The sequence below is a fragment of the Pipistrellus hanaki genome (genome assembly GCF_964339955.1).
Source record: "Pipistrellus hanaki genome assembly, chromosome: 8".
NCBI lineage: Eukaryota > Metazoa > Chordata > Mammalia > Chiroptera > Vespertilionidae > Pipistrellus > Pipistrellus hanaki.
In genome coordinates, this window is record NC_140510.1 from 73731445 (window position 1) to 73754340 (window position 22896).

Here is a 22896-nt window from a genome sequence, read left to right on the forward strand (position 1 = left end):
TACTTTTAGAAATTAAACCATTTTACTTTAATTATAGAGTACTATAATATCATGTGCTAATATAGTCTATAGAAACAGTGATAGATTTAACTGAATCCATGAGTGAGTTATAGGGATTTTGTCCTCACCTTCTCTCCTCCATCTATGGCGACGGATGGAAGCTGTTGTAATTGCAGTCCGAGAAATCCTCGGCACTGTCGGAGTGACTTCCACTTTAAGTACTTTCTGGCCTTCTTGTGAAGAATCAGGAGCATCGAATGGTAATGAATTTTTCATTGCATTAGCAACCTAAAATGATAATGTAAGTCTAGACATATTTACAACCTATATACAATTTATACTTAGTCTACACTTACTCATTTCCATAATTTCTGAATATGTATTTAAAATGCATACTATAAAATAAAGGAAAATTGTTTAGTATTTAAATCCTAACATAAGAAAAATTAGAGTAAGTTTCTGATCTTTTAAGTAGTAAATAACATGCAAAATTAATCTCTGATTAAAATAATTAGCCTTTTCTCCACTCCTTTGTTTCATAAGAAATTTTCCCAACATCTCTGATATTTTGCCCCAACATTTTTTTTTAATGTATTTTATTGATTTTTTACAGAGTGGAAGGGAGGGATATAGAGTGTTAGAAACATTAATGAGAGAAAAACATCCATCAGCTGCTTCTTGCACACCTCCTACTGGGGATATACTTGCAACCAAGGTACATGCCCTCGGAATCCAACCTGAGACCTTTCAATCCGCAGGCTGACACTATCCACTGAACCAAACTGTTTTTGGCTGTCCCAATGCTTTCTGCCCTCTATAGAGGAGAGTAAAATATATGGCTCAAGAGTAATTGCCATTGATTGATGTTTCTTTTAGAGAGCCAGGATTCTTCTCCTGCAACAGCCTCTCTGACTTCTTTTGATTTTTATTGACTTTTTTTTTTTAATTGGTCTGTTTTCATTAATTTTGAGAGAGAGAGAGACTGGGAATTGAACCTGAAACCTTTTGGTGTATGGGACGATGCTCCAACCAACTGAGCCACCCAGCCAGGGTGAATGTTTACATTTGTCTTTAGGTTAATCATTTACCTTTTTGAGATATATTTATTTTGTGGCTAAGTATAAAATCTTTTCACATAAACAAAATATTAAATGGCTTTCTTGTTAGGCTTGTTGAAAATACTTCCTTTTCACTTTGTGCAAAGCATATTAATTTTGTTTTTCAGATACTTATAGTTTAGCAATTTTGTTTTTTAAAATATGTTTTTCAGAAAGAAGAAGGGAGAGAAAGAGATAGAAACATCAATGATGAGAGAAAATCATTGATTGGCTATCTCCTGCACTCTCCCATTACTGGGGATTCAGGAATCAAACCAGGACCTCCTGGTTCATGGGTTGATGCTCAACCACTAAGCCACACCAGCTGGAAGACACTGATGGTTTAGAATTTAGATGTTTAGGTGGTCAAAAAAATCATCAACTATTTTTTAGTGATTTGTCATATCATTTAAGTTTAGAAAGTCCTTCCTGCAGAAATTTGAGTATTTATAACCTTTCCCTCTCTCTTTTCTTAAAGGGCTTCAAAATATTTCAATTCTTTAAACTTTATTTGAATTGTATTTTGATACAAGGTAGGAGGAGAAAGTCTAAACAAATTTTGTTTTCTTTCCAAGTTAACCATCTGCTATTATGGAATAAACCCTTTTCCTCAATGATTTTGATTGCATCAGATTTTGCATACTAATTTCTTATATCCTCGACAGGTACAGGTATGTTTAATAAAAAGTAAATATTTTCACTTACCAACAGTGGTTGAGAAAAGAGTTCTAGCTGAGCTCTATAAATAATGTCATCAAGAACTTCCTGGCCAAGGTCCCACTGTCCATTATACCTAAGGAGAAGCAGATAGTTTACTATCTTTAGCAAATATCTTTAATATTCAACCACAACCTTTTTATTGTCCCAAGTCCTACTATTTTGATTCTTCAACAAGCTTTTTACATCAATTTTTTCATTGTTCCATTTCTAAACGATCCCACTTTTGGTTACAAGAACAAAATAAAGATTTCAGATATTAAAGTTTAGATTGTTTATAGATGTCTCTTCACATAAATTGTTTTTTATCATGTATTGATATTTAGGTTAACCTATTTAATGCATTCATGAAAACCTGGGTTATAAACTATATGAAGAGACAGTTTTCCATTATGTTCATAGCAGTGTTAATTATAATAGAAATCTAGAAACTCATTGCTAATACTGATGAGGTAAAAGGACTGTCCTGCCTATAGTTTCTTCTAGGAGTTTTATGGTTTTAGGAAACATATTCAACTCTTTAATCCATTTTAAGTTGACATTTGTGTAAGGCATAAGAGAGTGGTTCAGTTTTCCCAGCACCATTTACTGAAGAGACTATTCTTTCCCTATTATCTATTTGAACATTGGTAAGATTATAAGTTTTAAAAGTTCTCATCTAAAGAAGAAAGTTTGTAACTATGTATGGTAATGAATGTTAAGTAAACGTACTGTGGTAGTCATTTCACAATATAAAATGTCTAATCATTATACTGTAGATCTAAAACTAAAATCTTATATTATATGTGAATTATATATCAATAAAAATTGAATTCAATAATTATATTGTTTTCAAGTTTAAAATGTACATTAATTTTATTTTATTTTATTATTTTTTTTTAAATATATTTTATTGATTTTGTACAGAGAGGAAGGGAGAGACACAGAGAGTTAGAAACATCGATGAGAGAGAGTCATCGATCAGCTGCCTCTTGCACACCCCCTACTGGGGATATGCCCGCAACCAAGGTACATGCCCTTGACAGGAATCGAACCCAGGACCTTTCAGTCCCCAAGCCGACGCTCTATCCATTGAGCCAAACCGGTCCCGGCTAAAATGTACATTAATTTTAAAAAGTACTAAGAAGAGTTCATATTAGAAAAACAAGATAATTGGTCCATCATGAAACAAAAGATTTAGTGTTGTGGATAAAGAAAAAAAAAAGAGAAATTTCCATTTTCCAAACATTAGGAAAAATTCACCCAATTTCAGTCCACCTACTTACATGGCATAATAAACACCAGTGAGAAGTTGCACCATAAATTCGGGATCCAATACTATTCGACCACAGAGTTCTTTCCAGTGTTTTTCATGTTGCCGTGGAAACCCACTCACACAAACCCTAGAAAATACAGTATTTATCATGAGTAATTTCTGGTTTCATTGAATAAAATATTTTGCTTTTATAAATTCATTTATTCAGTTATCTGTTGCTCAAACCCTTATTAAATACAGTCACTACTTACCAGTCACTGTCCTGAGCCTAGGTATATAATTTTGAATAGGTAAAAATAAAAATAAAACCTGTGCCATCATAAAACATACAACCTAGTGGACTATATTGATAAAAACAACTTTATTCAAATAGCCAGGTTTTTCAAATTCATCCTTCTCTCTCTTTACAAAGTAAATGCATAACTTTCTCATATTCCAAATTTTATCAGGATGAATTAGTGAGAGATACAGAAATCTAAAAGCAAATAAGGGACATTTCAAACTACTGATGTCTGTAAGACCATTTTTAATAAAAATACCATAAACAATCCTCTACCTTCCATCTCCTTCGAAGATGCTTCCAGAAAATGATGCTTACTAATTATCAAAAATTGTAATGTACCACCCTAACTAGTTTGGCTTCGTGGATAGAGCATCAGCCTGCGGACTGAAAGGTCCCAGGTTCGATTCCAGTCAAGGGCATGTACCTTGGTTGCAGGCACATCCCCAGTGGGAGGCATGCAGGAGGCAGCTGATTGATGTTTCTCTCTCATCAGTGTTTCTAACTCTCTATCCCTCTCCCTTCCTGTCTGAAAAAAATAAAATATATATATATATACATTTTAGAAAAAATTTAAAAAATGTAATGTACTTATGTTCTTTAATGAATTGATTTATTGAAATAACTATCATGGTGAATTAAGAGAAATATTTTCATTTAGCCGAAACCGGTTTGGCTCAGTGGATAGAGCGTCGGTCTGTGGACTGAAAGGTCCCAGGTTCGATTCCGGTCAAGGGCATGTAATATATTGGTTGCGGGTACATCCCTGGTTGGGGGTGTGCAAGAGGCAGCTGGTCGATGTTTCTAGCTCTCTATCTCTCTCCCTTCCTCTCTGTAAAAAAATCAATAAAATATATTTTAAAAAAAAGAAAAGAAATATTTTAATTTATAGTATATCATAGTATCAGGAAGTTTTTTCAAATTTTAGTTTACATATACATATTTTGTAGCAGAGATATATAATTAGGTGATCAATAATACACTTTAAATTATAAAATAGCATTATATTAGTAAAAAGTATGTGGGTAAAATATAATGAAATTTAATTTTACAAAGATAAATGAAAAATACAAGTTGGGGCAAAGTAGGTTTACAGTTGCTCCTATGGAAAATAATACAATAATCTTATTTAATAAAGAGGAAATATGCTAATTGATTCTCATACCGTTGCAAAGATGGCAGTACCTACAGCCAACAAGGAGGGAATATACTAATTGACTGTCCCACCCTCAAAGATGATGGCACCCACAGCCAATAAGGAGGGAATATGCTAATTCACTGCCATGCCCTCAAACATGGCGGAGTCCACAGCCACAAGATGGCGCCGCCCAGTCCCATCAGGGCACCTGCTTCCATAGTCCTCCACTCCCCTCAGCCCCCCAACCGCCCAGGGCCAGTCCAAGGCGCAGGCAAGCCTCAGATGGCAGCTACCCAGCCACCCAGGACTAGCCCGAGGCACAGGTAAGCCTCGGATGGCAGCTGCCCAGCCGCTTAGGGCCACCCGAGGCTCAGGTAACCAGGGCTGCCCAAGGCTTACGCTGCTGGCAGTGGCAGCCGCAGAGGTATGATGGGGCATCAAACTTCCCCTGATTGCCAGGTCACCTCCCACCACTGAGGGCTCCTGGATTTTGAGAGGGGGCAGGCCGGGCTAAGGGAGCCCCACTCCAGTGCATGAATTTTCATGTACCAGGCCTCTAGTTAATAAATAATAGTACAAGAATAAACTGTGTTTCACAAACTCACAGCTGTAAACCTACTTTTGCCTCACCCGCATAATGTCAAACTATTAAAGAAAAGCTTGTTCATTTATTCCTCAAATGGGTAATGGTGGGTATCAGATCACTGCATTATTTACATTATATATATATTTAAAACACTGACTGGCCTATGAACCATAGACTTTCAGTTTTAAAAGATGGCTTAGCCCTGGCCAGTTTGGCTCAGTGGATAGAGCATCGGCCTGTGGACTCAAGGGTCCTAGGTTCAATTCCAGTCAAGGGCATGTACCTTGGTTGTGGGCACATACCCAGTAGGGAGTGAGCAGGAGGCAGCTGATCAATGTTTCTCTCTCATCGATGTTTTTAACTCTTTCTCCCTCTCCCTTCCTCTTTGTAAAAAATCAATAACAATATATTTTTTTTAAAAAGATGGCTCAGTGGTTGAGCATCAACCTATGAACCAGAGATCATCGTTCAATCCAGGTCAGGCACATGCCTGAGTTGTGAACTCAATCCCTAGTAGGCAGCTTGCAGGAGGCAGCCAATCAATAATTCTCATCATTGATGCTTCTATCTCTCTCTCCCTTTCTCTTCCTCTCTGAAATCAGTACAAATATATTTTTTAAAAATTGATCCAACCTTTGTCTTATGTCAATATGGGTGAGACCTGATCTGTTACTAAAAATAATATCATTTGCTATTATTTAAGATAGAATGAAAAATTATAAATAAATATTAACTTAAAAAACAAAACAAAACAGTCATTTATAAATAAACTAGAGGCCCAGTGCATGAAATTCAAATACGGGTAGGGTCCTTAGTGGCTGCTGGCTGCCAGCTGGGGCCTCCCTTCTCTTCACATCGCCCCCTGGTGGTCATCACACATCTAACTCCCAATCAAACTTCTGCTCGTGGGCACAATTTGCATATTAACCTTTTACTGCATAGCATATATAGGATTTATCTGTAGATAGGCAATAAGTGTTTAAACAGTGTATTCTCGACAACAATATCTAGGTTAGAGACAAGAACTTTGTTAGTCATTAATTATGTTATTACAGGTAAATTAAAATAACAAACTTATTTTAAGATCATCTATTAAATCAAACTTACAACTAATCTGGATTGGTCTCCCTCTTTTTGAGTGTGGGTGAGACCTGTGATCTGTTTCTAATCAACAGAACGTGGCAAAAGTAATGGGATTTCCATGATTGTGTTGTTTAGAATGTAGTGCAGGTCTCCTTTCTGGTCCTTGGCAAAGAATCAACAAGAAACTGAAGCCCTCAGTCCTACAACTACAGACACTAAATTCTGCCAACAAAAGTATATAACTCCTCATCCGAGCTTCAGATAAGACTGCAAATCCAGACAACATCTTAACTGCAGCTTTGTAAGACCCTAAGCAAAGGACCCAGCTAAGTCTTGCCTAGACTCCTGACACACTGAAACCACACAATAAACATGTGCTGTTTTCAGTGCTAAGTTTGTGGTAATTTGTTATGAGGCAACAGAAAACTAATATAGCATTTAACCCCTTTGGGACACTCAGTTTCCTCAAGTAAAAATCAGGCTGGGTATCTCAGATGGTTAGAATGTCGTCCCAATGCACCAAGGTTGTAGGTTCAGTCTCCGGTCAGATAACAGACAACAACTAATGAATGCATAAATAAGTAGAACAATAATTAGATCTTTCTCTCTCTCTCTCCTCCTCCCTCCCTCGACACCTCCCTCTTTTTATAAAAATAAAAAAATAAAAAAATAAGAAAAAAAATCATTGAATAGGATGAACTCATAGTTCCCTTTATAGATGAAACTCTGTGACTCTAAATGCCCTCCATCTCCAAACAGATTTATATTACTTAAATTTTCTTTCTATAGTAAATATTTAAATCTCAGCCCAGGTCTGTCCAAATTATTAGAAATTCTGATTTAGTAAAGAATAAGGAACACAAATATAAATGGGACACATATTTGACACTATTACTAATTTTCTTATACAAAGCAGAGATAATAATTTGTGAAACATATAAGAAAAGGGTTCACATTCCTTAAGACTTTCTTCACCTATGGGACTATTTATTCAAAGCTCTCAAATTGATTAGGTCTACCAATAAATCACCCTAAAATTAAGACATCTTTGCTTTACTTGATGTTCAGATAAAAAATATTATTTTGATGCTGAAATATTTCAAGAAGACAAGATACTTGAGAGATAAGGATTCCTACAAGAATATAAGTCCATGAGTTTTATTTTCTGCTTAAGTTAAAATAGTACCTACCATAAAAAATATGCTCAGTAAATATTTGTCAAATATGAAGGTTAATGATAATTATTATTCTCACCTGGAGCCCATCCGACAGAGGGATTGATAAGATGAAGCAGGCATATACACAATAGCAGAATTATAACACAACATAAGAAAACTCAGGACTTCAAACCTACAAAAAACAAAAAGGAGTGAAAGGATTATAAGCTATCACTTCTACTAGACCTTGTGGTAATGATTTCATTAGATGGTTATCACAATGTTTTAACATTACTTGCATGATTTCTCAATCAGATTACTAAAGTCTCTTCATCAATGTTCCCCATGTCCATTCATAATATAGATGACTCCCCTATCTACATTAACCCACTGCTCCTACTGACTGCGTGATAAAATCCAAACTCATCATGGCACACAAGGTCCTTTAAAATCCACCCTCAACCATCCTCTCTACCCTTACCCTACCCTCCACTGCCTACCACATACACTACACTACATCAATATTCTCACCACTCCATGAATATGTCATAAACTTTCATAACAACTTGCTTTTATACATACTGCTCTTCCTTACTAGAATATCCTTAGAAAACGCATGCTAAGGTTTCAAGTCCTAGCTCAAATTTTTACCTCAGACATAAAGCTGTTCTTAATTCTCCCAACTGAAGGAAACTATTCCCTTATCTGTGTAGCTCTAATATAGCATTTATCCCACTGAATCATCATTCTCCATCTTTTCTCTGTTTTACCCATTTGGTAATAACTTTAGGCCCTGATATATTCATCTCTACCTCTAGTGTCCAACACATTGATATTATAATAAATATTTATTAAAGGGATGAAGAATGCTTTCCGAATCTTTACAATGTCTAAGAAAGTGGCTCCTAAACCTGGAGCAGATTATAGTTATTTAAGGACCTTTTGAAAAAATGTATTTCTGTACGTCAACCCAGGTAACCAACAAGTCTCTGGGGCTGGACCCGAGGGAATTTGTACTTCTAAAAAGCTTCCCATAGATGGTGAAATTCTTTGTACCATTTTTACAACGTTTTTTGTAAGTCTGAAATTATTTCAAAATAAAAAGCTAAAAATTGAGTTGTAAGTCTGACTCGGAAGCAGTCAAATGTTCAGATCTTTTCTTTATGTTGATTAGTTTATTGAAGATTTCTTTTCTGAAATTTAAGACTGCTTTCCTCCAGAAAAAGGATATTTCTACGAAGGAACCACCAGGCACAACTGTGATTTAGGGTGGGTATTGGATGGGGAAGACACCATACTGAACACAGGAATATTAAATGAAACAAACCTTACTGGAAATCAAGACTTCAAGCTCTCCTTCCCCACTTGGCCACCAGAATGCTAGCAGCCTGCCCTCTATTTATAGATTAGATTTTTCTCTAGGGAACCTGATCCTAAGAAGAAAGATTTAAAGATATAAACTTAGAAAGTTTCCCAACTGAATAGCTCAGTGAGAAGTTGTGAAGTTCATGGTCACAACTTGAAGTTTGTGATTAAAGCTTCTCAATTTTTATTCTCCTACTCTTATTATAAATATATGGGAGAGATAAGACGTTTGAGGAATTCCAATAACAAATAATGAGACCAAAATAAAAAATAGAAAAGTACAATTTAAAAGAAACAGAAAATACAAAAAGGAAAAAAAAAAAAAAAAAAAAAGCAACTCTGAATAAGGCAAATTATCATTAATATTCTCAAATACATAAAAGATGTTTCAAAAAATCTCCAAACGCTGAAACCATTTTGGCTCAGTGGATAGAGTGTTAGCCTACGGACTGAAAGGTCCCAGGTTCGATTGCAGTCAAGGGCATGTACCTTGGTTGCGGGCACATCCCCAGTAGGGGGTGTGCAGGAGGCAGCTGATCAATGTTTCTCTCTCATCGATGTTTCTAACTCTCTATCCTTCTCTCTCTTCTTCTCTGTAAAAAAATCAATAAGACATATTTTTTTTTAAAAATCTCCAAACACACCAATTAAACAAAATCAGTATTTTAAAGACCATTCAGAAAGCAAGAAAAACTTTTAGATATACAAAATATAACTGCAGAAATTAAAAACTCAAAAAAAAAAAAAAAAAAAAAGGGACTGACAAATGAAGTTTAGGATATAAGTAAAAGAAAGAAAAGCAAAAGAAAAGAGATATGGCCAACAAGAGAGAAAGACCACTCCAGGACAATTATTCTGGCCACAGTTTTTACCATTACCGGTTTTGTGCAGTGAATGTTTCCCTCTGAGGATGAAGATCACTATAAACAACCCTGATGAGGTCATGCTGACACAATGCCCCTTCAGTCAAAGCCATGGATCCAATTGTTGAGGGCTAAAAATATAAAGAAAGTATGAGTGTGTTTCTAAAATGAAGTAAAAAATCTGTATCACATAAAGACATTTGTTTCAGAAAAGGACAGTTTCAAACCATTTCTTCTCTTTCAAAACCCATTCCATTTTTCAATGATATATATTTTATGGCTCTTTTTGAAAATTACATACAAACATACATACATACATATATATATATATATACATACATATATATAATTACACATACATATAATGTATAAAAATAAAAAAAAGTTGCTGAAAAGACTAAACATTACAAATATGTACATTTCAATTTATACTCTACAACATGAGCAGTCTTGGGGACTGTACATTCATACTGTGAATTTTATCGAACTTCAGGTAGGTAAGTATTCTCATTAATCCCATTCTACAATGGAGACAATAAGGTGTAGAGCACTATAATTATAAAACACAAATAATATTGAAGGCTATGATCAAATGTCTCTTTAGCCGAAACCGGATTGGCTCAGTGGATAGAGCGTCGTCGGCCTGCAGACTAAAAGATCCCAGGTTCAATTTCAGTCAAGGGCATGTACCTTAGTTGTGTGCACATCCCCAGTAGGGGGTGTGCAAGAGACAGCTGATAGATGATTCTCTCTCATTGATGTTTCTAACTCTCTATCCATCTCTCTTCCTCTTTGTAAAAAATCAATAAAATGTATAAAAAATGTCTCTTTAATAGTGAGATAATTGACTTCATGTTTCTATAGTTAGAACCATCCATTCATAAATGGTTCACTATCCTCCATTTCATAATGATTCACAGAACTTAATTAAAATTAAATTACTCAGAAATATTCTATGCTCAAATGAGTCCTGGGCTAAATAGCAGGCATTCTATTTCCAACACAAAACGAAGTCCCAGAGGACATCATTAAGTGGGGGGAAAAAGAGCTATGAGACAACAGGATACTGAGTGTTGATAAGAAAATGGAATATAATTTTTAGACTACTGGTAAAGCTTCTTTAAATGTTTTCCTCATGACTTTATGCACTAAAAGCCACCTGAGGTCAGAAGCTTGATTCAGAACACATATCCTTAAAGGGAGAAGGCAGAAGAAATTCAGCTCAACAGGAGTCTTCTAACCTATACAATAAGCATTGTTCTCATATTTTCCAACCAAATAAATATATGCAAAAGTCAGAAGTGGAATGTTAGTGAACAGCTGGAATGCATCAACTAGAATTCTTTGAATGGAAATATAATCATTACAGCAGTAAGATTCTTTTAAGTAGCCATTTTCCTAAAAAATAATACTCCCCCCCAAATAAATTTAAAAAAAATAAAACCCAATCAAATATAGATGAGTTCTAATTACTATTGAAGACTTAAAATATTTAAAGACTAAGGTATATCAACTTTAATTGAAAAATAAAAATGATTTAAAGAATATTAAAAAAAAACTCATAAAACACTAAAAATAGTAATAAAAAAGATTAAAAATGATACTGGTGAAGAATACTGGTGAAAAAAGAAACAAGAAATAGAGGAAAATTACCCATTAATTACTTTCTGCCTCTCTTGACAACAGCTCAACTTTATATCACTAACTAGAGGCCTGGTTTCATGCACTGGTGAGGTCCATCAGTCTGGCCTGCTGGGATTGGGCCGAAACCAGCTCTCCGAAATCCCCCAAGGGGTCTTGGATTGCGAGAGGGCAGTTCTCGGGTGATGCAGCCTGGAATCGGGCTCCCTCCTCTCTGGTTCCAGGGTGCATCACCCAAGAACCACCGCTGCTAAGTCACCACAGCTTGGCAGCTCCTGCATTGAGTGTCTGCCCCTTGCGGGTCAGTGTGCATCACTGCTACCAGTCAGACGGTCTCTTAGCCTTTATATGTATAGATAACAAACATCTACTTTTAATAAGTAAATCAATAAAGATGTGTTAGGAATATTTACCTCTGGTAAGAAGCTGACTTTTTATCTTTATTCAGTAAACTTTTAAATAATTATACCTTTCCAATCTTACTTACCTCATGGTATATTGAAGGCTTAGATAAAGAAGGGATAGTAAAAGACAGAACTTTATTGTTTCCATCTTTATCAGCAATTTCCTAGTTAAAAAAAAAAAAAATACAAAGATAATGAAATAATCCAAGGACTACTAGAAATAATAATTACTTTCTTAATTTACCAAACATATCATTGGTAACTGAGGAAGATGTTTAGAAATAGTAATATAAATTTAAAAATTGCCCGGCTGGGATGGCTTAGTGGTTGAGTGGCCATCTATGAACCAAGAGGTCATGGTTTGATTCCTGGTCAGGGCACATGCCCAGGTTGCGGGCTCGATCCCAGTAGGGGGTGTGCAGGAAGCAGCCATTAATGATTCTCCCTCATCACTGATGTTTCTCTCTCTTTCCCTCTCCCTTCCTCTCTGAAATCAATAAAAATAAAAACATAAAAATAATAAAAAATGAAATAAATTACTACCCTAATTTATCTTTGCTAAATTAGCAAATTTGTACACTTTGGTGGTTGAATTATCCTTTGAGAGATTTTAGTGCAATACTAAGTAAATCAAATACAAAGACATGAAGGAAGCAGGCACACAAATCAATTTTCATGTTCAATTTACACACAGGGCAGGGAGATTACAATTGATTAGATCTTTAAGTAGAAACATTAAATCTTTGAGTCAAACAAATTAAATTTAAGGCTTTAGGCAAGAGCTCCATACTTATTAAAATAAGAAAAACACACTACTTTAATATAGAATGAATCTTGACTAAAAGAAACTCATACAATTCTTCAGCAATAAGCTAATGACTTCAAATAAGCTACATATTAACATAATTATTAGTCCAAGTAATTAAAAATAAGTTCATATTTAGATCATTTTTACTGAACTGCAAGAAAATTCTTGTGAATTTTAAAAGCATTTTATCTTTCAATGAAAAGGACAATGTATCCATCATTTTTATATCCAATGTTCTACAGGTATCAATCAAAATCTGCCTACAGATGCCAGGGGTGAATGCCCCTCCTGCATCACTCCCTTTCTCTACTGCCTCATTTGTCTGGTTCTTTTACACTTCATATTAGTATACATAACAGGCATAATCATAGACAAGATTGACCTTATTAGACCTGGGAAGGTGGTCAAGTATGTTCTCCCATACAGTGGGTTCCCTTTTCATTTTGATGATGAGTTCTTTTGCTGTACAGAAGCTTTTTATTTGATGTAGTCCTATTTGCTTATTTTCTTAGTTTCCTTTGTCCTAGGAGATATATTGGCAAAAATTCCAATACTACCTATTTTCTGCTAAGATTTTTATAGTTTTATGCCTTACATTTAAGTCTTTTATCCATTTTGAGTTTATTCTTGTGTATAGTCTAAGTTGGTGGTCTAGTTTTATCTTTTTGCATTTCTCTCCAGTTCCACCAACACCATTTCTTGAAGACTGTCTTTACTCCTTTGTATGATCTTGCCTCCTTGGTCAAATATTGACCATAATGGTATGGGTCAATTTCTGGGGTCTCTGTTAGGATCCATTGGTCTACATGCCTATTCTTCTGCTAATACCAGGTTGATTTGCTGATAATGACTTTGTAACATAGTTTGATATCCAACTTTGTTCTTCTTTCTCAAGATTATGCAGCTATTTGGGTTCTTTTAAGGTTCCATATAAATTTTTGGAGTATTTTTCCCCCCTAGTTATTGGTATTTAATAGGGATTGTGATGAATTTATAGATTAATTTGGGTAGTATAGACATTTTAATAATATTAATTCTTCCAATCCATGAACATGGTATACATTTCCATTAGTTTGTATCTTTCTCTATTTCTTTTTCAATGTCCTATAGTTTTCCTAATCCAGGTCTTTTACCTCCTTGGTTAAGTTTATTCCTAGGTATCTTTTTGTTGTTATTGTTGTAATGGTAAATGGGATTTTTTTTTTAAGTTTCTCTTGTGCTCAATTTAATTAACTCAAGTTTTTCAATAGACATTTCAATTTTTCTAAATATTCTTTAAGTATAATTACAGAGGACTTTAAAAAATACTTAAAATTTCCCAAACTATCAATTTCAACTTACCAAATTATAAATTCCTAACAGAAGTGCTTCAATGCAACCATTACTCTGTCTGTCCCGGCTAACTGTAAGCCGTAAATAAACCCACATCAATTCTGGCAAGAACTGCAGTGTGAACCTCTTAAGTCGAACTTCAGAGCTACGATAGAGCTCAAACAGCTGGTGGCAGACAGGTTCCAGGAGCTAAAAGTAAAACAAAGTGCATTAGTTATTTCCATCATTTTGGATATAACTGGATTTTTAAAGGCACATATATTTCTAAACTAAATTCTCAATATAATTCTTGCATATTTTGAATCAGTGCAACCAAATCTTATTAATTTCTATGTAGAGAGATTACATATTAAACTGACCAATATACTAACTATAAGAAGTACTTTGTGGCCATATAATGTCAACATAACTTTTAATACACTATACTACTTAATTTAGTTCTTTAATCAATGTATCAACTTATATTTAATAAGTTTCCTTTTCTGTTCTTAACAACCCTTAGTATCCTCCATTTTAAAAAAGTTTCTATTGAAAGAAAATAATCTCAAATGATCTTGTTGAAAGTTAAATATCAATTTAAGATTATGATTTAAATAAATTATATACCACTCAATAGAGAAAGGGATTTTGCAATATGTAATATTTGGACATCCAAAATGCTAATATTTTAAGTTAATGCTAGCTAACAAGAGACTGATAAATTCTACTAATTATATTTATTTGAAATATTTTGAAAAGGAGGAAATTCTTCAGATATAGGTTTTCCAATGTTTAATTGGATAATTCTTCATAAGATATCACACAATATGATTTACAAGATACTTCATGACCATGAAAACTGAAGAAAATGATTGGTTTAAATAAATCTTCCCCTTTTCCCTAAGCATATACTGCTGATTTAGAATTTTTCTTTGGAATATTTGGAGACTAAACAAAACTATGATTTTAAAATGCAGACAAACACTGACAGGAAACTATAATGTTTAAAATGTAACACTAGTTTAATAAAACATTCTAGAATAAAGCCACTTTTTTCACAATGTAAACTAAAAGTCAACTTATCCAATTGTACACATAACATATTTAGATATGTTAAACTTAGCTCTTAAGGAACAACTAAAGCTAAAAAAAATTATACAAACACATTTTAGTTTAGTAACTACTAACCCCTTATGTGAAATCACTATCATTATATTAAAAATCTTAAAAAACATTTTATCTTTCTCCTTATACTGAAGTCTAGATCAAACAACTTGTCAAGGACACAGAATTTAGTGGTGTAGGAAGATAACTAGAATTCAGGTCTTCCGACACCAGGTTGATGTTCCCACTATACCACATTTCTTATATTACAGCAAAGATGGAGTAGGAGGTGAGAGTTCTTTAATTACAATATTCCACATAGTGCCAATAAGAAATATACTTTTGAAAATAGTCAATTGCTGGCATCTTTTTTAAATGCTGACCAATAATATTCAGGTCTTTCAGGAAATTAAAGATTGTTGCTCTTATAAATTTATTTCACACACACACACACACACACACACACACACACGGTTTTTATTTTATAAGTTTATTTGAACCAAACTGATGACATATGCTGGGGAGCAAGATCTTAAATACTCCCCCAAAATAAATAAATAAATAAATAAAAATAAAAATAAAAAATATATATCAATATATATATATATATATATATATATATATATTTTTTTTTTAATCTACTTCCTCTTTAGTAAAAGATCCTAAAATTACTTTCTCTAATTTTTTTTACCTTCTCTAAATGTTAATGTCCATGGAACAATATTATTTGTTTATTTTAGAAAGATCTTAACTTCCTTCCTCAGTAGCAAAAACTACATGTAGGAGACTATATTTTAATTAAGCATTCAAAGAAATACAGACTGAGGAAAATTATTATTCTGCCTTTTTTTTAAAGTCAGAGGAAGAGTGGCTGGAAATTCAGGAACTTTTTTAAAGTCAGAGGAAGAGTGGCTGCAAAATAAGACTGTTAAAAACTTGCCAGACCTGGAAGACCTGGAATTAAAGATCTGTTAAAAAATCTTTAATTCTAAGCATAAGTATTTGGCCACTGTGTTCTTAGTTTCTCAGTATTATACACAACTCTGACCTCCCCTATCACCCACAGAAACTATCACCCACAGCAAAAGGTGTTGAAGGTCATTTTCCTCTGGTTAAGAAAAAATAAAGCTTAAGAATAACTGACACATTCCCCAAATTTAGCAAACAGTTTGATAAAATAATTACTAAGAGACATGCTCTCTGATGAACACACTGAGACAATCTGGCTGGAATACTGGACACTGAAGCCCAATTTAGGTTAAAGAGAATGTGAGGTGAGGAAAAGAGGTCAAACAGAAAGAAGTTATAGATAAGCAATACTTTATATGGTTCATCTGTGAAAAGAGACAACGAAATGGGATAGATAATAGAACAGCAAATCAAATAAGACTTTTAAAAAATATAATATGGTTCTTTGCCATACTGCACTCATCAGGAAAGGGGGGGAAATCAATCATGGAGGAAAGAGAGGAGATGATTAAAGGAACAATCTTTGAGATGACTAGGGAAGATGGGATCCAGGCCTAAGTGAAAGAGATGGCCTTTGATACACTAGGATACTTTATCTACTCTACAGCAGAAAAGGCAGGAGAGGATCGGTAGAGATGTTGGTATATTTGAATGGGAAAATAAGAGAGCTCCCAACTACTTTCTTATTCTTTTTTAATGAGCTAAAAATAAGGAGAAGAATATGAGAAAAGAAGTGTAAAATGAAGTTAAACAGTGTACCAAAGAAGTAAGACTGTCAGAGATTTTTAGTTTTGCATTTAAAGTGCAGAAAGTTGGAGGTCTCCTTGAAGTGGAAGAACCGCTAGCAGGGGTCCTCAAACTTTTTAAAGTGGGGGCCAGATCACGGTCCCTCAGAGAGCTGGAGGGCCGGACTATATGAACTACTAATTCCTACTACTAATTCCCTCGGCTGCGCTCACTGCCCAAAAAACCTGGTGGGCCGGATCAGACTCCTCTGCGGGCCGCATGTGGCCCGCGGGCTGTAGTTTGAAGACCCCTGTGCTAGAGTAACTAAGGTATCTGGAAGGAGGGAAATGAGAAAAGTAAAGCAATATGTTGGTGCAGAGACTAATGTTCTATATATTAATGGTTCTACAGAGCTTAATGTTCTGTTTTTCTTAAGTATGAACACAGTTAGAACCTATGACCTGACAGGAGAAAAGAGTGGATAGACCTGTTCCGTCAACTGGCTGATTATGCTGACTGCTGGGCCTTGACCTTGAATCTTTATAAAGTTATAAATTTTCCATTTCTAGCCATGACAAAGTTTGACACATTGTGTGAAGTATTACAATATAAAACAATACAAATAACTTTTTAAAATGTCACAGTTTCCACGTATAACTGAATCAAGGAAACTGATACTTTTTTCTTTATAATCCTTACCCGAGGATATGATTTTATCGATTTTGTTTTAGAGAGAGAGAAGAGGGAGGAAGAGAGGGAGTTGGGAAGGGGGGGGGGGGAAGAGAGAGAGAGAGAGAGAGAGAGAGAGAGAGAGAGAGAGAGAGAGAAACACTGACCGGTTACCTCCCACCCATCTGAGCCCCTACCAGTAATCAAACCCAAAGCCTAAGCATGTGCCCTGACCAGGAACCAAGCCCGCCACCTATTTGGTAAAGGGGATAGTGCTCTAACCAGGGAATGAGAGTCCCAATAAAAATGACAGCATTTTAGAATCTCATTTTGTATTTCACTATTCTTCCAATAAATATTTATTAAGTGTTCATTATGTAGATGACAGAATATTAGATTCTATGAAGTAACAAATATAGAATATATGACTACTGCCCATGAAGAGCTTACAATCTAAAGAGAAAGCATAAAACAAATTTTAATAAGCAAAGCTTAAATGTTAAGACAGTGCCAAACAGAGGGTGGGGAATACACACATTCAGTATCCAAACAGAATTTTGAAAACGCCTGACCAAGGATATGCATATATGTACATTACCACATCTGAAGTTATAAAACATTCATAAATACACAGCAAGAGAAAAAGAAGCAAATGAATCCTGTAATTGCTGCTACACAAGGTAACAGATGCAAGTCTGAGAGCCAATCCAAGTTTAGGAGATAGGAAAGAAAGAGGTCAATAAGCAAGCTTTAGTGACTGGACAAAAATGAAGATGCACTTTAAGTTAAGCTGCTGGTTAGGAGATGATTACCTGAACTTCTTCAAACTCACTCCAGTACACAGCAGAGGCTCGCGTGGAGGCTGTATCTGGGAAGATAAGAAGCTACTTTCCTGTGTGTTCCTTTCATTTTCACTTTAAAGCATACATGAGTCCAGTGGTGATAAAAATGTCATAACTATTGTGTTAATGAAAAGATAATGTGTGTATTTTGCATAAATTAACAAATAGATTCAATAACTGGATTTTTTCCCCTTTATGACAAACTGAATAAAAGAAAACTAATATTAAGTTTATTAATCTTGACTAGGCTAAAATATGCTTTCTCTGATAATTTTGAAGCTAAATTAGTAGCAGTATCATTTTATGTTACCAGTCTAAGTTCATTGATTAGGGTGATTATACATAGTTCTATATTGCCAATAAAATAACTGCGAAGAATACTTAAAATAAGTGTATGGTTAAAATTTGGCTCCCAGAAAAGGAAATATTCCAGAAAAGGAAACAAAGGAAAGTTTCGAATTAAACAAATAATCTACTAAAACAATGGTCACTCAGATGAAGAATTAAAATATACTGTCCTCAGCAGGAACCAATTTGATCAAAACATTTAAAAATATGGAGAGAGAGCATGAGGAAAGCCAAAGCAACTATCATCAGAATGAAAAATAGCAGAAAACATTTTCCAGTCCCTTAAGAAGAATTAAAAAAAAAGAAAAAAGAAAAAAAAAGAGTAGGAAAAACTATAAAACTTAAATATATGTGCTTTAGTACACATATTTCATTTTATTATGTTGAAATTATTTTTCTTATAAAGTCTCCTACCTCATTATTTGAATCTTGAATAACTTTGTAGAGGGCTGGTACCAATGTTTTTTTCCGGTGTAAAGTTGCTGCATAATTAGTGATCTGAGTGTCAGGTAATGCCTAAAAAAAAAAAATTTAAAAGAAAACAAAAGTGAACTTAATATTTGGGAAGTCAGAAACTTTATTTTAAAGGAGTTCCTCCTGAAAATATTTATGAGTCAATTAAGAAAAAAATTGAGCCCTGGCCAGTTTGGCTCAATGGATAGAGCGTCTGGGTATTGAAGGGTCCTGGGTTCAATTCTGGTCAAGGACACATCCCAGGTTGTGGAACCGATCCATGATTTTCTCTATGTTATTCTCTCTCTCCCTTTCTCTCTGAAATCAATAAAAATATATATTTTTTTAAATTAGTATAAGAAATAACCATGAATGTTAATAAAACAAATAGTTATAGTATACAGGTTGAGGCAAAAGAAGGTTTACAATTGTGAGTACTCGAAACACAGTTTATTCTTGTATTATTATTAATTATTATATTATTTATTTTCATTACAACTGTAAAACTACTTTTGCCCCACCCTGTATAATCCTAACCATTAAACCATAAAAATGATTAGAAACACATATTATAATCAAGATTTGCCGAAATGGGTCATCTTAAACTAATATAGTCTAAAAAAGTAGGTAAGGATATATTTTAACATGTTCTTATTGATTGTTTAGAGCGAAAGGGAGGGAAGTAGAGAAATAGAAACATCTTTTTGGCTTCCTCCTGAATGCCCCTTATTGGAGATCAAGCTTGCAACCTAGACATGTGCCATGACAGGGAATCGAACCAGTGATCTCTTGGTTCCTGAGCCACACCGGCCAGGCAGTTTAGATATATTTTAATTCTTGCATTTTATGTTTATAAAACACTTTTTTCCATAATGTTAGTAATTATAGTTTTCACTCAAATCAATGAATGATTTTAAATTACAGAAAATAAAATAAGGCAAAAATCCTATTTCTGTGCCTTATTAAAAACTGAAGGTTTCCCTTCTTTGAATTGAATATTTTAAAATTTATATATCTCCTCATCAATCCTAACAAACTATTTTCATTTTTATATATTATCTTCTAGCCATTATTCACATCAGTGCCCTTTTAGAGAGTTGCAATTACAGAAATGTTATTTCAAATTTTGCCATTTCTACTTCATATCATATTTCGATTTCTCCCAAGAACACATATTTACTGTTTAAATTACTGACATATAGAATCATATGACACATTCTTATCCCTAATCCACTTTACCTTGAATTCTGATAACCATTCTTCCACAACACCACGTTCAGATCCCAGCATCTTCTTCTACCTTGTTACTCTTATCTCTGAAAGAAAAAAGCACTGAATTGAGGATAGCATTACTACTTACGGACACTACCAAAAGTAAATAATGAGTGCCTTTCACTACAGGAGAAATTCATCTAGTATATATTTTAGATAAGAAGGCTTAGTTTAAACTTAATTAAACTAAAAATTTTTAAAGAAAGAAGTTTTATTTCTTTTAAATATATTTTTATTGCTTTCAGAAAGGATGGGAAAGGAAGAGATAGAAACATCAATGAGATAGAGAATTATTGATCGGGTGCCTCCTGGACACCACCTACTGGGAATCGAGCCTGAATCCCAGTGACCACCTTGAACTGTGACCACCTGGTTCATAAGTCAATGCTCAACCATTGAGCTACATCAGCCAGGCTACATCAGTGAGCAAGACTAACTATGATAACTGCTCTTAAGGTCTTCTGGTGGACCAAATTTATTAAACAAAGCTACACAAGTATTAAGACAACATATGAGATAGTAAAAAATGAGTTTTGCTACAGCAAATTTTCAAGCTATTTAGATTAAGTGTGAAACTTAAGCACTTAAAATGTGCTGTTATTGTAAATACCAAGTTCCCTAAGGAAAAACCTAGAGCTATACTATGCAATACAGTAGCCACCTGCTATAAGTGGCTAATAATAACATAAAATAAAATTTAAAGATTCAATTCCTTAGTTGCACTAGCTATATTCAAGTACTTAGTAACTAAGAGTGGCTTGTGTCTCTCATATTGGACAGCACAGATATAGAACACAGACATTATCATAGAAATTCTTTTGGACAACACTGATCTAAATGTAGGTTAAATAATATAGTTATGCTAAGAAAATTTGATAAGTCAGTAACTGTAAAGGTTAGACAACAAAAAAGTTAAAAGACATAACTATTAAACAGAAAACACTTTTAAAAGTAGATTTCAAAGACATTAAGATGTGATTCTTTCAAGTCTCCTCGGTAGAATTGCCTAATAAATAGAAGCTATCCCCCAAGGATTATCAAAAAGTCTAATACTACAGTGGTCAGCAAACTCATGAGTCAAGCTGCGGTTTGCCCCTCCATTGATTAATGAGTTTGCCGACCACTGGCCTAATATATTGATATATAAGTGTATGGGAAATTCACTCTTTATCCTTTAAAAAGTTAAATTCCATAATTTTTACCTCTGTTCTAAGATCAGTTTTCTAAAGGAGGAGGTGGCACAGGAATGCGGCAAAGTTCAAGTGTGGAATTCATTTGTTGAGAGTTAACTATTTTCCAACTCTATAAAAAATGAAAATAGAAAACTGTAAAATATTGAGACATATTCTCAAGAATGTAATACAAAGAAGTAAGAACAATTTTGGTAAGACAGGTTTAATATAGTTTATCTAATTTAAGAAATAATTAGTAACTCAAAAATTTCTATAATAACTAACCTATACTTGTGTACCATTACCAAACCTAATTTTTTTTAAAAAAATTAGAAAGGAAGTCCTAGTTTTAGTTGCAAATATTCATTAATTATCGGCAAGACCTTGGGTAAGTTATTTAAATTTTCTGGAGCTGGAGCCTCACTTGAATAATTTATAAAATTAAGATTTTCATACAATAATTCTACTAATCCAATAGTACTGTGCAAACAATCATTAAAATTTTATTATGAAGTATAAAACCAAGCTTAAATAATAAGCATCAATGACTATAAAATCATTTTGGATGAGTTTTACAGAACTGAAAATTTTATCATTTAAAAAAAAAAACATAGAAAATGCTATTACTTGAATTTTTGTCACAAAAATATGTTAAAGGTTTTTGATCAGAGAAAATAATTTTCAAATTGCTAAAGTTATACTTTTTTCACAAATTGATAAATCTTTTCATATAGTTGCTTATCACATTATGTTCTATCTCTTTGATTCAAAACTGTATTACCATTTTAAATCTAAAACATGAAAAGAAAATTAGCACTTTAAAATATGTTAACAGTTATTTTAAGTACAAAAAACACATCAATAAATAGTAACTCTTGAAATTTAATTACATATCATTATAATTCAATGTTTTTCAAACTACAGATGTGTCACAAGACCTCTCTACTCCAACCACAACAGCTGACTTCATCTCTTCTATGAGATTTTACTTCAGGAGACGTTCAGCAGTGAGGGACAGTCTTGGAAAGGACTAAGAATATCTCCGGAAAGGTATATAATAATAAGAAACTCGTAACTAGTGTCCCTTTGGGAAGGGGCACTTCATGTCAAAGAGACTCCACCTTTAATATCTTGGGAATTATGAGCCCAGGCCACTGCCAGACTTTGAAGCAGTGCACAGATTGGGACCTCTGTAGAGATGGGCTTCTGACAATCTTTCAGGGCTAAGGATACAGATACCATCTAGGCTCTCAATTTAAAAAGACAAAGCAAGAAAATCCAACATGGCAAATGATAGGAAAACTGAGTTTTATTAAACTTTAACACAGCTGCCCTAAATCTAACCGGTTTGGCTCAGTGGTTAGAGCGCCAGCCTTCGAACTCAAGGATCCCAGGTTCGATTCCGGTCAAGGGCATGTACCTGGGTTGTGGACACATCCCTAGTAGGGGGTGTGCAGGAGGCAGCTGATTGATATTTCTCTCTCATGAATGTTTCGAATTCTCTTTCCCTCTCCTTTCCTCTCTGAAAAAAATCAATAAAATATATTTTTAAAAAACAACAAACTTTACCACAGCTTTAAAATAGTTCAATCCCTGATTAATTGGAGGTAATTAGCCCCTTCGCCCATTTAAGCCA

The 22896-nt window shown here is 34.1% G+C and overlaps 1 protein-coding gene across 10 annotated transcripts in view; it reads right to left on the bottom strand.

The window, feature by feature from the left end:
- HYCC2 (hyccin PI4KA lipid kinase complex subunit 2) overlaps window positions 1-22896 on the bottom strand; it is a 41976-nt gene that overhangs the window by 13139 nt on the left and 5941 nt on the right. For 6 of the 10 annotated variants that reach the window (XM_084893203.1, XM_084893198.1, XM_084893196.1 and 3 more), the window contains 10 exons: window positions 21291-21390; window positions 20056-20132; window positions 18778-18879; window positions 13736-13915; window positions 11670-11750; window positions 9557-9672; window positions 7411-7506; window positions 3080-3196; window positions 1803-1890; window positions 129-288 (listed from right to left, as the gene is read on the bottom strand). In XM_084893203.1, coding sequence (XP_084749329.1) covers window positions 129-288; window positions 1803-1890; window positions 3080-3196; window positions 7411-7506; window positions 9557-9672; window positions 11670-11750; window positions 13736-13915; window positions 18778-18879; window positions 20056-20106 — 991 coding nt within the window. In that variant the 5' untranslated portion in view covers window positions 20107-20132; window positions 21291-21390. Of the gene's footprint in view, window positions 1-128; window positions 289-1802; window positions 1891-3079; window positions 3197-7410; window positions 7507-9556; window positions 9673-11669; window positions 11751-13735; window positions 13916-17985; window positions 18042-18777; window positions 18880-20055; window positions 20133-21290; window positions 21391-22896 lie in introns of all 10 variants that reach the window. The other 4 variants (XM_084893197.1, XM_084893204.1, XM_084893201.1 and 1 more) reach the window with 1 other exon arrangement.